General features: G+C 45.0%; 1 protein-coding gene across 4 annotated transcripts in view; it reads right to left on the bottom strand.

Moving 5' to 3' along the window:
• Nucleotides 1-31: 31 nt before the first annotated feature.
• The window catches only part of LY9 (lymphocyte antigen 9), a 31,606-nt gene continuing 17,225 nt past the window's right edge, over nt 32-14,412 (bottom strand). For 2 of the 4 annotated variants that reach the window (XM_041723514.1, XM_041723516.1), the window contains 6 exons: nt 12,754-13,023; nt 10,954-11,058; nt 9,973-10,035; nt 5,930-6,204; nt 5,482-5,553; nt 34-1,224 (listed from right to left, as the gene is read on the bottom strand). In XM_041723514.1, the coding sequence (XP_041579448.1) occupies nt 1,156-1,224; nt 5,482-5,553; nt 5,930-6,204; nt 9,973-10,035; nt 10,954-11,058; nt 12,754-13,023 (854 nt within the window). In that variant the 3' untranslated portion in view covers nt 34-1,155. Of the gene's footprint in view, nt 1,225-5,481; nt 5,554-5,929; nt 6,205-9,972; nt 10,036-10,953; nt 11,059-12,753; nt 13,024-14,412 lie in introns of all 4 variants that reach the window. The other 2 variants (XM_041723515.1, XM_041723517.1) reach the window with 2 other exon arrangements.

The following is a 14,412-nucleotide window of genomic DNA, read 5'->3' as shown; positions in this document are numbered from 1 at the left end:
ACTGGAGAGAGGTCTGGACTCCTTGTAAACTATCAGTGTCTCCCAGTCTTATTCACACTGGAGCAGATGATTCCAGATCCCCAGATCCCAGGCCATTCAGTCTCATGGCAGATAGTCACAGCTTGCACTTGCTCATGCCCTGCCTGGTCCCTCTTCCCTGGGGGCTGCTTGGCTATCTCCTGGAGACAAGTGAGGACGGACCACATGAGGAGAGAAGTTCTTTGGGGGTAAACAAGGGAAGCTTATATGGAAGAGGCATTTTAAGCATTTAAAAATACATCAAAAGAGTGATACACATATATGGTTAAAAGCAGAAATCCAGACTACAAAAAAGTATGCAGTAAAAACAACAACCCAGTACAGTCCCTGGAGGCAGCCACTAATACATATTTTGTATTTCCTTTTGGAAATTTTGTATAACTATATAAATATATATATGTATATATATGTAAATATATATATGTGTATGTGTGTGTGTGTGTATATATATATATATATATATATATATATATATATTCACATTTCTTCTTTATTCAACTGGTAGCATGTGATACACACTGCCCTGGAGTTTGTTCTTTCCATTCTTAGAGCTCATTCCATATTAGCAGGTACTCGTCTTTCCTTTCTTTACAAAAGCAGCAGGGCTTGCTGTACCATGGGTACACTATCATGCATTTAGCCGGATTCCTACAAATGGACTGTTAGGTTATTTCTGTCCTCTTATTTTAAAAGGTATTGCAGTGGACATGATTTTACATAGATCTTTGTGTCCGTGAGTGAGAATATCTGTTCGATTCGTTTTAGCAGATGTTTAGAAGATGGTGTGAAGGTCTAGGATCCTTGCAACAACACTGGACCAGTCTTGGCAGAGCTCTGAGGTGGTGTGTATCTGAATTGGGAAACTGTATGAGCACTCGAGGAGACAGATGGAGCGGGGACGTCTTGAAGGCTGGGGACTCCACGAAGGAACCTGTGTCTGATTTATTAATGGGCTCGGGAAGTCATAGGGGTAGCAGGAAGGGGGTGGGTCAGATCCGGGCATCGTAGAGACACTGAAGGCAATTCTGAAGTGTTTCTGTCTCTAGGAACTCCAGGCCCCATACTGTCCAGCAGTCTCTCCAACTACAGGGGTAGAAGCAGCAGTTGCTTTTCTTTTCAGGTGAAATTTTCATAGGTAGGGATTTCAGGAGATTCAGGATCATTCTGTTGTGGTGGTGGCACCACCTGTGAGCCAAGAGACACATAAGAATATGGTTAATAAAGGCTGGGATGCTCTAGTGTCTGGTGAGAGAGGAAGGTCAGGCTGGGTTAAGACTGGTCCATGCTGTAGGAGTCAGGTCATACGGACTGGTCTAGGGGTGGGACAATCCATCAAGCTGATGGCAGGCATTTACGGAGAATCTCCTTTTTTTTTTTTTTTTAATAAAGATTTTATTTATTCATGAGAGACACAGAAAGAGAGGCAGGCTCCACGCAGGGAGCCCGATGCGGGACTCGATTCCGGGAATCCGGGATCAGGCCCTGAGCCAAAGGCAGACGCTCAACCGTTGAGCCACCTGAGCATCCCAGTGGAGAATCTCCTAATGGGAGGTTGGCTAGGCTCTCTGTAAGGAAGATAGAGGGCGGTTTAGTATAGCAAGTCAAGGGATTACAAAACTGACAATAAAAGGCCTTGCTCTCAAGGCCTTTTATATTACATATAGATCATAAATATATATAAATAAAAATATATTTATTTATTTGAAAGAGCAAGAGCACAAGCAGGGGGAGAGGCAGAGGGGAAACCAGGGTCCCCATCGAGCTGGGAGCTGAATGTGGGGCTCGATCCCAGGACTCCAGAATCATAACCTGAGCCAAAGGCAGAGGCTTAACAGACTGGGCCACCCAGACGTCGCGACAAACATCTATATAAAGATATTTCAGGTGGTAGAAGTTATGTATCCAAGTGATGCATCCAGGCCCAGACCCTTAGGCCCTCGTGTTCCCAGGGTCCTGAGGACTCGCTGTTCAGGGAAGGCCCTGAGGAGCAGCTGAGATGTGAGCTGACGCAGGGAGGAGAGGAGACATAGTGTCAGTAGTAGCTTGGGACTAGCATAAACCTTTGAGGTGTCGTGTGTCAGAAAATAATAGCTCAAGTGGGTGTGCGGATTTCCTGAGCAAGTGGGCAATGATGGCCTTAAGGGATCCAGAATCAGTATTCGTGGTCCTGAAAATTCTGAAGGCAAGGGATACATACTGTCAAGACCTTTGGCTGGGGAAACGCACTGATTTCCACCTAGACTGTGAGTGAGGGTGGTTGCAGGGATCTGGAGTTCCTGGGGTGGTGTGGGAGCCGTGCAGGACTAACCAGACCAGAGGTGACTCAAGGCCATTCTGAAACTCAGAGTGGGACGGATGTCTGTGACTCTACGATTGATCAGTATTGGCCCAAATACAAAGAGCCAGGTCAGAGTAGAAAACAGCTTTGGGAATATAGTGAAAAGCGTAGATGTGCTGTCAAGGCCACAGGTGAAGTACCTTACAGGCTAAGCAGAGGCCACATTCCACAGGACAGGACATGAGGTAGATGATAGTTGAGCTGAGCTGCATATCTGTACAAACATTTCCTGAGCAAATTCTATCCATCTTTTACGGTCCAATCCAAATTAATTTTTTTCATGAAGCCTTTCCTGTCTACCTCAGTGCAGTGTTCACTGTCCCCCTACTTCCAGTGTCTGGGAAACCTTTGGGAACGGCACACCTAACAAGTCGTATGTAGTATGTGTTTTTATTTCCCTCCCAGGTGATTGAATTGGTTCCACTTTTCCTCCACTGAAAGCCAGATAAGGTAACAGGCCTTCGAGGTTGAGGAAGGTGCCTTAAACATATATCTGAATCCCCAAAGCACTCAGCCTTGTTCTGGGCAAACAAAAGGTGTTCAATAAATATCTACTAATTGATTCATTAGTCACAGGGAAGCAGTAGAAATGAACAACTTCGAGAGGTTTTCTTTTTTAAAATCTTGTTTGGGGGCGCTGGGGTGGCTCAGTCAGTTAGGCATCTGACTTTTGATTTTGGCTCACGTTAGGATCTTAGGGTCATGAGATCGAGCCATGTCCAGCTCCACACTCAGAAGGGTGTCTGCTTGAGATTCGCCCTCTTGCTCTGTCCCTCTCCACCTCTAAAATAAATAAATAAATAAATAAATAAATAAATAAATAAATAAATAAATATTTTTTTAAAAATCTTGTTTTAACACCTTAAAACAAGGAGGAAAAACAAGGAGGGGATTCTGGGGGAGATTGGAAAATAAAAGTATGTATGAGCCCAAAGTTTTCAGGGAAGTGAAAGCAGAACAGGCAGCTAGATTCAGATCAAGGTTAATTATTTAAGATTATTCAGGATTGGGGATGCCTGGGTAGCTCAGCGGTTGAGCATCTGCCTTCATCTCAGGGCAAGATCCTGGGTCTGGGATCGAGTCCTTCATTGGGGTCCCTGCATGGAGCCTGCTTCTCCCTCTGCCTGTGTCTCTGCCTCTCTCTCTCTGTCTCTCATGAATAAATAAATAAAGTCTTAAAAAAAAAGATTATTTAGGATTGTTTTAAAAGTCTTTGTGGTATTTATTTTTATTTATTTATTGAAGATTTTATTTATTTATTCATGAGAGACACACAGAAAGAGGCAGAGACACAGGCAGAGGGAGAAGCAGGCTCCATGCAGGGAGCCCGAAGTGGGACTCGATCCCAGGACCCCGAGATCACACCCTGGGCCCAAGGCAGATGCTCAACCACTGAACCACCCAGGTGCCCTCCTTGTGGTTTTTATTTTTATTTTATTTAATTTATTTAAAAATTTTTAAATTTATTTATGATAGTCACATACAGAAAGAGAGAGAGAGAGGCAGAGACACAGGCAGAGGGAGAAGTAGGCTCCATGCACCGGGAGCCCGACGTGGGACTCGATCCCGGGTCTCCAGGATCGCGCCCCGGGCCAAAGGCAGGCACCAAACCGCTGCGCCACCCAGGGATCCCCCTCCTTATGGTTTTTAATACCGAAAGCCCAACTACTATCTATGTGACCTTTGGCAAAATTAGCTTCTGCGAATTTCAGCTTCTTTGGCTGGAAAATGTGGGTGACAACACATTTATAGAGGTGTCCTAAGGATCCCAAGAGAATATGTTTGTTAATGTTTTATGAACGTGATGTAAAAGTTTTTTTATTATTTAATAGTAAATTCTACCATTAAGGGATCTTTTAACACCAAAATAAAACCAAAGTGTTGTAGTTAATAGCACATTTTCAAAAAAATCTTGACATTGGACTATTGGCTAATTTCTAATTGTTTTGGAAAATTACCATTTTGGTGGATTAAGATTAGGTTTAGAAGTAGATTTAGAAATACGCATAAATCATACAGTATTTGTATTTACAGCTTCTCATTCTGGTCAGTGTCAAGAATAACCAATATAAAACATTATTAAATTAATCAGAAATGTTCAGCCTTTGGCCAAACAGATGTGAATCAGAAATATTTGTTTGTTTGTTTTTTTTTAATTTTTTTTATTTATTTATGATAGTCACAGAGAGAGAAAGAGGGAGAGGCAGAGACACAGGCAGAGGGAGAAGCAGGCTCCATGCACCGGGAGCCTGATGTGGGATTCGATCCTGAGTCTCCAGGATCGCGCCCTGGGCCAAAGGCAGGCACCAAACCACTGTGCCACCCAGGGATCCCAGAAATATTTGTTTAAGCATCTCTGTTGGGATCCCTGCGTGGCTCAGCAGTTGAGCATCTGCCTTTGGCTCAGAGTGTGACCCCAGGGTCTCAGGATTGAGTTCTTTATAGGGGTCCCCACAGGGGGCCTGCTTCTCCCTCTGCATGTGTCTCTGCCTCTCTCTGTGTGTCTCTCATGAATACATAAATAAAATCTTTTAAAAAAAAAGCATCTCTGTTGACCATGGAGTATGTCAAGGGGGTGCATACTGGATAGAACTTAGTTACTTTGCCATGGGGATATAGGACTTTCAATTTTTTTTTTAACTTTTATTTATTTATGATAGTCACAGAGAGAGAGAGAGAGAGAGAGAGAGAGGCAGAGACACAGGCAGAGGAAGAAGCAGGCTCCATGCACCGGGAGCCCGACGTGGGATTCGATCCCGGGTCTCCAGGATCGCGCCCTGAGCCAAAGGCAGGCGCCAAACCGCTGCGCCACCCAGGGATCCCTCAATTTTTTTTTTTAAAGATTTTATTTATGTATTCATGAGAGACAGAGAGAGAGAGAGAGAGAGAGAGAGAGAGGCAGACACACAGGCAGAGGGAGAAGCAGGCTCCATGCAGGGACCCCAACGTGGGACTCGACCCCGGGTCTCCAGGATCACGCCCTGGGCTGAAGGCGGCCCCAAACCGCTGAGCCACCCGGGTTGCCCTAGGACTTTCAATTAAAATGGTCTGCACAATAATTCCTTGTTTTAGGAGCCTTGGGATACAGAGAAAATTGTTCTCACCTTTTGAGGTGTCTGTATAGAGCTGTAGATTGTGGCTGAATTCTCTTTCTGCTGAGGAACTGAGGTCTTTCCCTGTAACAGACCAACATCAGACTACCCATAATCACCTATGAGAGATTTCCAGAATTTACCCTTCAGCCCTTAAGGAAAGGGGACACTGTACCAGGTTCAGGTCTTAGACAGATGATGGTGGCTGCGTTAGTGCAATGGGGACAGTGCTTCTGTTTGCTGAATACCTCCCTTATTAATGGCCCAAGATTTGGAGCTGAGGACGAGCTCCTTCACTTCAAGGGACCCCAAAGTTTGGTAAACATGGATAGAGCCACAGTTATCTGCCCATGTGCTGCTGATCCTGGCCCCCAGTCTGGAGGGACTAGTCATCCAGGATATTGGATGGTTCTAGAAGTGGAGGAGGCGGAGGGAACGTATACTAATCAAAAAAGCTCACCCGAGAGTTGAGGAATACTTGCGTATACACCGTGCTGTTTTGGGCCACAGGCGCAGGCACTATGCGTTCCGGAGTGACGAGATCATACTCTGCTTGCCCCTCAGATGCTGAGTCAAATTCAGTGTCCTCCTGGTTGACCAAGACATACTTTTGGTGTCTTCCAGCCTTGAGTGTGTCAGTCCTTTCCTGGTCCTCCTCACTTGTTTCACTGCCGTCGGAGGTGGACTTGGTCTGTTGCTTGGCAGGCTGAGGGAGCGTGTCCAACTCCTGATACCCTTGGGAGAGCATATTGCACAATGTGCGGCCAGTGGTGAGTTTCAAACGCATTGTGCAGGCTGGGTAAAAAGTGTGGCAGCCCCCACCTCTTTCTTGTTTTGTGCAAGGATCCAAGCTGCACTGACTTCTACCCCAGGTGAAGCCTAAGGAATTGGAGGAGAGGTTGTTCTGTCTCCCCACAGGGGATTCTATTCCACTCTTTCCTCCTTTTTTTTTTTTTTTTAAGATTTTATTTATTTATTCATGAGAGACAGAGAGAGAGAGAGAGAGAGAGAGAGAGGCAGAGACACAGGCCAAGGGAGAAGCAGGCTCCCTGTGGGGAGCCAGGTATGGGACTCGATCCCAGAACCCCGGGATCACAACCTGAGCCAAAGGCAGATGCTCAACCCCTGAGCCCCCCCTTCCTCCTTTGAAGCATTCACTCATTTTCACTTGGTAAACATGCATGGGGTATGGCACGGGATGAACCCAGCAACTCTCTGTGAGCCCAACCGGCTCTGTTGGATAAGCCATCCTAAGTGCCGTGATGTGTACTCTGGGAAAGCACAAATGTCATTAGACCTGCTCTTGAAGGAGGATGCTGTCCTGCTGGGGGTCAGATCCATACAGAAATCAATGAATGCAAGCCCAGCTCTGGTAAGGGTGAGATGAAAAGAGTGAGGAAAATGTGAGGACACGGGCTCTGGTTAGGAAGCAGAGAAGAACTGATGAAGGTGGGATTGAGATGCGCCTTGATGGAGGGGCAAGATTTTGATGAGGGACGGATTATTCTTGGTTGAAGAAGCACCACGATTAAGGGCAGGTGTGAAACCCTCTCTTTTGGGAAAAGATGGCATTCAAAATATTTAACAACTGCAATGGACTGGGTGTAGGACAATCAGAAATGAGTGTCGGTTTTGAACAACTGGTTGGCACACTAGGTGCATGTCTACCTGCCTACACTCTATTTCTGAGTGTAGAAATAATGGCTCACATTTACCAAGTGCCTAGTATGTGTCAGCCACCATTCTAAACACTTTTCATTAATAAGCTTTTTCAATCTGGATGAAACCCTGTAAAACAAAAACTATATTTTTTGCAGATGAGGAAACTGTAGCACATAAGGTTTAAATATTTGCCCGAGTAAGTGGTAGGGTCAGGATTTGAATGCTTGGGAAACTTTGCCCTGATTTTTCTCCCTTGATGTTCTTAACTACTCCTCCTAATAGCTCCCTACGGGCTTTGTGTAGGAAAAAAGTAGGTAAAGGGTGGTCTGACTAAATCCTGAGTGATAATATAACAGTAATTACCACCTATTGAGTGCACACTGTTGTCACTGACCCACTCAGTACTCACAGCAACCCTAAGAAGTGGGTGCACTTATTTTGCAAGGTAGGGAAACTGATGCGTCGAGACTGAATTGCCCAAGATCACTAATGAGCAGAATCAGGGTTCGAACACAAGACTGTCTGATCTCAGAACACATACACCCGGCCCTTAGGTTTTATTGCTTTTTGAGTAACAGACAAAGTCCACAAGGAGCTATTGGTGGTTTTAGAGCAGTCAGAGTTGAGCTTTGCAAAGTGATGAGCAGAAGGGATAGAAAAGAGAAACTCTGGAGAAGGAATGGCCGGTTAGAAACTATTATACTATTTTAGGGAAGAAGAAACAAGGAATGAGAGTGTCTGGTAATGAGGACTGGTTAAATAAATTAAGTCACATCTGTAGGATGTAATAAATGGGAGCCAGTCTTACATATATTAATATTACTAGGATATTCTGTTAAGGTAAAAAAGCAAGGTTCAGAAAAATGCTATAGATCGCTCCCATATGTGTAATTAAAAGAATGTCACCTACACACACACAAACACACACACATTACACATTCACAAATATATCTAATGCCTATCAATGTATTAAAGACCCCAAAAGGATTTAGAAACACATTTTTTAAAAAAGATCTTACTTATTTATTCATGAGAGACACACACACAGAGAGAGAGAGAGAGAGAGAGAGAGAGAGAGGCAGAGGGAGAAGCAGGCTCCATGCAGGGAGCCCAACGGGGGACTCGATCCCAGCACCCCGGGATCAGGCCCTGGACTGAAGGCGGCACTAAACCGCTGAGCCACCCGGGCTGCCCTGAAAGGAGACTTAATTGTATACCATGTGAATATATGACTTTTCAATTAAAAAAAAAACACTATTCAATAAACAAAAATTTTGTGACACAATGAACCTCGGTAGTGAAAGAAGATCTAGAGAAGAGGAGACTATGGGATGCCTGGGTGTCTCAGCGGGTCAGCATCGCCTTTGGCTCAGGTCAGATCCCTGGAGTCCGGGGATCGAGTCCCATGTGGGGCTCCCTGCAGGGAGCCTGCTTCTCCCTCTGCCTGTGTCTCTGCCTCTCTGTTTCTCATGAATAAATAAATAAAATCTTAGAAAAAATAAATAGAGAAGAGGAGACTAGGGAGAGATGGTAGGGAGGTTAAAGAGGCAGACCTTGGGAGCTGAGGAAAGGCACCGGGAGGGAGGAAGAGCAGGGGTGACAGTGGTGTCTCAGCACTTCTTTACCCCTCCTTCTGTGCCCAGGGCACCAAGGAGCAAGAGCGTGGGCTGGGGGAGGCCAGGGTCTGCCCTGCCAGCTGTGAGGAGGGAGCTGGCGGGAAGCTCCCCACTTAGCCTCATTCTCACTTTTTGGTTCCTTTCTCCTGGCTACACTTTCCCATCGGAAAAGCCTACACTGTTGGATTAGTTGAGCTGCTGGCCTCCCACCCAGGCCCTCCTCCTGTTCCATCTCCTTGGGGTATCTCCTCCGTGAGAGGTTACATGGGTGTTTTTAAAGCAGAGTTTGTCCGAATGGGTGGAGTTTGGGGATTCCTTAGAACTTCAGAGCTTAGAGTTCAGGGTGGCAACTGAGGACACTGAGTGATGGGAAGGGGAGGCGGTTAAGATGCAGGCAGCCCCGCTCACCACTCCAACACCCATCAAGACAGCTCCACTTCTATACACTTTGTGCTATTGGGGTGTTGCACAGTATTTTGTTTGAAGAAAGCATTCCTTAGATTTTTCACAAATTGGAAAATCAGGGCACCCTGGTGGCTCAGGGGTTGAGTGTCTGCCTTCAGCAAAGGTCATGACCCCGGGGTCCCGGGATCGAGTCCCACATCAGGCTCCCTACAGCCAGCCTTCTTCTCCCTCTGCCTGTGTCTCTGCCTCTCTCTCTGTGTCTCTCTGAATAAATAAGCAAAACCTTAAAAAAAAAAAAACTGGAAAATCACTCCCTCAGTGATGTTCTTGGGTAAAAGACGTCCTAGAGAGTCTCATGGGTTTTAATTCTAATTAGGTTTTAGTTTTGCTCCTGCCACAGATTTTTCTATCTGGCCTTTATTTCTCCCTTCTCAGAGTAAGACAACTATCTCCGTCTTCATCAGAGGCCACGTTCAAGGGATCATGATCAGTACTGGGGGAACCCTAGAGACCCCAGAGGACAGCTGCCTCCCCTGGCTCTGGTTACCATCTTTCCAGGGTTCATTCTGGTTGTGGTTTCTTTCCCCAAACCACATTCCTTCTCCAAACCACATTGATAATCAAACTTTAACAGGCATGTGATTTACCTTGAGATGCAGACTAGAGCTCATTATGTGGGGAAGTGCCCACGATTTGCATTTCTAACAAGCTCCTGGGGGATGCTCATGTTGCTGGTTGGTAGACCACACTGAACAAATAGCCAGCTTTGGAGCTTCCATCTGGCCCAGAGACCCCACAGCCTGTGTCACTGTGATTTTACCTGGTTCCTCCACTGGGGTTTCAGCTTGGCTGGGGCAGGAGGTTGGGGCTGAACCTGACAAACCTAAGAAGAGAAGGTTTATCAATAAGGCTGTGAGGAGAGAGGCGGAGGATTCTGAGTGTCAAACGGACAAAGCCAAGGAAAAGGCTTTAGGGAGGAGGTGAACCCTGGAGTGAGTAGGTGCGCACAGGAAAGGGTGACCAGAATCCTAAGGTCATCTTCAGCTGAGGAGCCTCCTGTTGGCTGTCTGTACCCCCGTGGTAGCCACCCATCAGATTGGTTTGCTGGCTTGCAGCGATTGTTCAGGGATCCCATGCGGCCTTACCAATATCTACTTCCTGGGAACTATTCCAATTCCACTGAGATATGAAATTCTGAGGGAGCTGCCAATCATAATAGCTAACCCTTTTGGGTTAGACAGTGATTGGGCCAATCAATGGTCACATGACCCAAGACTGTGCCAATCAGAAATCTTTTGAGTTGCAGTTGGAGGGATGCATCTTTTTTCTCTTCCTGGTGGCTTACCTATTAGTAGGTGGGAGTCTGCAGCTACCAATGGCTGTGTTGTGGCACACGCCACCCCCACCCCTGCCCCTCAGCTCAAAGCGGAAAGTAAGGGTGAGAGATGGAGAGCTCTGGTGATTTTTGAGTCTCTGGTAACCTTTGTTTTTAAGGCCAGCTCCTTCCCTGTCTTCCTCACGGATTGATTATGTGAGTTCCAAAATAATAAATCACACCTCTGGCACCTTTTAAAAGTAGTTTGAAAAAAAAAAAGAAAAAAGAAAGTAGTTTGAGTTGGGTTTCAATGATTTGTACCTAAATTTAGAGTCCCAACTAACAGCCCTCCCCTCATCACTCTGAGAAGAAATGAGGTTTTGGGAAAGAAGGGGTAGGAGGGGATCGTGACAGGGCAGACAAGCCTTCAAAGGTCGTAGGAATATGGTCTAATGCTGGCAGGTGTCCATGATCTCAGAAACCCACAAGGTCTTTTTCGCTTCCAAATGCACCAGATGGTCACAAGGCACAGAACGATGACAGCCATCACCGTGAAGATCACAATGTAAAACTTCATGCTTCTCTTAGGCCCTTTGAAGAGGAAATGAAGGATGTATTAATATAAATAATAACAAGGAGATTGGAACAATGGACCAAGCATTATGGCCATCCTACCTGGCTCGTAAAAATCTCGTGCTATTGCAGAAAATATTCCTTTTCATTCATTCATTCTACCACTATTTATCGAGCAGGCATTGTTCTGGGATAGAAGCTATAACAGTATTTAAGGCAGACACTGTTCCTAGGTAGAGAGATCTATGCCTTACCCAGCGTCACAGAGTTTTAAATATCTGAACAGGATTTGAATGCAGGCTGCCTGTCCTGACACATCCTTCTCCATCACACTCCACTGCTTCTCTCTCTAAACGGTTACACCGTAGCTCTAGGCTCAAGATAGAGCCAAGATTTCCACTTAACAGGGCTCTAAATCCATCCTCCAGCCTGATCTAGCATTGTCACAGCCTAGGCAAGCCTTCCTTTTTTTCTACTTCCTTCTAGAGCAGAGAGAGCACAGAACTCAGGGTTCTAATCATACTTTTGCTGTGCGACCTTGGGCACATCCCTTACCCTTTCTGAGTCTCAGTCTTTATGTAATGGAGAATAGTAACAGTATCTGCTACATAGGATTATGGTGAAGTTAATTGGGCTAAAATGACCTAGAATAGTGCCTGGCATCTAGTAAGAGCCACTAGGACTTCCTTAGAAAGAAACTAGAAGTTTCCACTCACAGTCTGTGTTACTTTGTGGTCTGCATTCCTTCACCTATCAATTTCTTTTCTTTTTTTTTTTAAATAAAGATTTTATTTGTTTATTTGAGAGAGAGAGAGAGAGAGAGAGAGAGAGAGAGAGAGAGAGAACACAAGCAGAGGGATCAGCAGGCAGGAGAGGGAGAAGCAGGCTCCTTGCCGAGGAGGGAGCCTGATGCAGGACTCAGTCCCAGGACCCCGGGATCATGACCTGAGCCAAAGGCAGAAGCTTAACCAACTGAGCCACCTGGGTGCCCTTCACCTATCAATTTCTATCAACTCATCTCCACTAGCCTCTGACACTGTACTGTCCAAGAGTAGTAGCCACAGGCCGTGGTATGAGCCCTTGGAATGTGGCTGGTATGAGTGGAGAATTAAATTGCTTATTTAATTTAATTTTTAAAAAATCGAAATTGAAATATGGCTATTCAATTTCTGCTTGAAAAATCGATAAGTAGGTTTGGAACAACTTGGATATATAAAATGTACCTTTTCAACTGTAACTTTTATGAAATCTGAATACAGATCAAGTACTTTCCATCTGAATTGGGATGAGCTATTGGTGTAAAAGACATGCTGGATTTGAAAAACTTAGTAGAACATGAAATATAAATTATTTCAAGTATAATTGTATTGAATGCAATCTAAAATGGTGATATTTTGGATTTGGTGGGTTAAGTAGAATACATTTATTAAAGTTAGTTTTACTTGTTTCTTTTTGCTTTACCGACTGTGGCTGTTAGAAAATATAAATTACATGTGTGATTCCTATTCTATTTCTATTGGAATGTGCTGCTCTAAAGTACCCTCGCCAAAAAATAAAATAAAATAAAATAAAATAAAATAAAATAAAATAAAATAAAAAAGTACCCTCGCCCATACTCCCTCACTGTATTCCTAAAAAGCCGCTCAGAATGCAAATACTTGGATCCAAGCATCCAAGGCCCTGAGGTCTGGCTGAGCAGAGGTAAAGGGTGACCTGGACAGATGTTGCCGGAAAGAAACTGCTGGGAGCTGCTGCTGACAGGGTTGCTGGCGATACACGTGAAGTTGGGATGATTTTCACCATTTGTCCAAAAGACATTGAGGTGAGGTCCTCTTTGGGACTCGATAGTTCCTTTTGGTAGGGGAGTCCATCTGTATGTCACGTTGTGTCCACTGTCCTCCACTGAACATGTCAGACTGACCCTGCAGATGTCATTCTCAGCAAGCTCAAGGCTCCAGGTAATCTTTGGCTTCTTCAACCTCCCTGTGTAAGGAGAAAGACAGACCTAATGCAGAGTCAGGCCTGCCCGCTGGGCAGTCACCACATCTTCACTCATTTAGAATATTCTCATGAAGTTGTGAGCTGGCACTGCCTTAAGGCTGGGAAAGTGCCTCCAGAAGCCACAGACATTCTGAGTGCACCTGGCCTTTCCCTTGGTAGCCAGGAAATCTCAGACATATCATTTCACCTCTTTGGTCCTTTGATGCCTAGATGCTAAAAGAAGGAATTAAAGAAGAGTGGAAAAAGAAAGATACCGCATCATCCTACACAATACTCTGTGTAGCTGTGTAGAACTAGCGGCACAGGTAAGCACAATGTTCCATGTGCTTTGAAGATTCTTCAAGGCTTCCATGTGGAGGCTCCATCATCTAAGTTTTTTACTCAAGAGATAAAGTGTAAAGAGGTGAGAGCAACAATGGCACAGAGTTAGTGCTCAATGAATGTTAGTAGCTTTGTTTTTTAAAAGATTTTATTTATATGTGATAGAGAGTGTGTGTGTGTGTGTGTGTGTGTGTGAGACAGAGCATGAGCAGGGCTGACGGGAAGCAGGCTACCTGACGAACAGGAAGCCTGACATGAGGCTTGCTCCCAGATTTCTGGGGTCATGACTTGAGCCGGAGGCAGATGCTCAATCTACTGAGCTACCCAGGGGCCCCAATTTAGTAATTTTAAAAGAAATATGATTGGCACCAGTTGTACCCACTTTATTATTATTATTATTATTATTATTATTATTATTATTTAATCTTCTTGCCTCTTAAAAAATATTTGAGTCACAATATGCTATAAATGTGGACTAGCTGACCTCCAGCACATTTTAACAGGGCCATGGATGGTGACTCTTCACAGATACTTAGACACCAACAAACCCAAGCAGGGGATGTGATGACCATGTCTGGATGGTACAGGAGAAGGAGCTGGCAAATGTAAACCCAACTGTAAAGTCAAGATCCTGCGAGGCCCAAGCCTGAGGAGGAAGACCGCAAGTTCTGTCCCTCATGCTTGGGAGAGCTAAGCAGCCTTCCTGCGTGGAGGTCATGGGGTCTTTGGACACTAAAAGCTTTCTCCTGAGTCTTCTCTGATTTCACTCCAGCCAGCTGTGCCCTTATTCATACGTGATAATATTCTTTTTTTAAAAACATTTTTTACATGATAATATTCTATAAAAATACAGGTTGAAGAGTTCCCAGACCCATTTGACAAGCAATACAGGAAGACAGGGGCAAGTACTGAAGGTCAGATGGTGCAGACCTAATTGAAAGCCCAGCAGAAGGGGGACCTTGGCAGGTAGATGTTGCCCTATTGTTGACCAGTCTGGACTCGATAGCTATCATAGTGGCCTGAGGCATTTTGGTACAGAAGAGAGGTTCA

Source organism: Vulpes lagopus, chromosome 11 (genome assembly GCF_018345385.1).
Source record: "Vulpes lagopus strain Blue_001 chromosome 11, ASM1834538v1, whole genome shotgun sequence".
Lineage (NCBI taxonomy): Eukaryota > Metazoa > Chordata > Mammalia > Carnivora > Canidae > Vulpes > Vulpes lagopus.
Note: the sequence above shows the minus strand (reverse complement) of the source record. Positions and strands in the feature narration are given on the sequence as shown.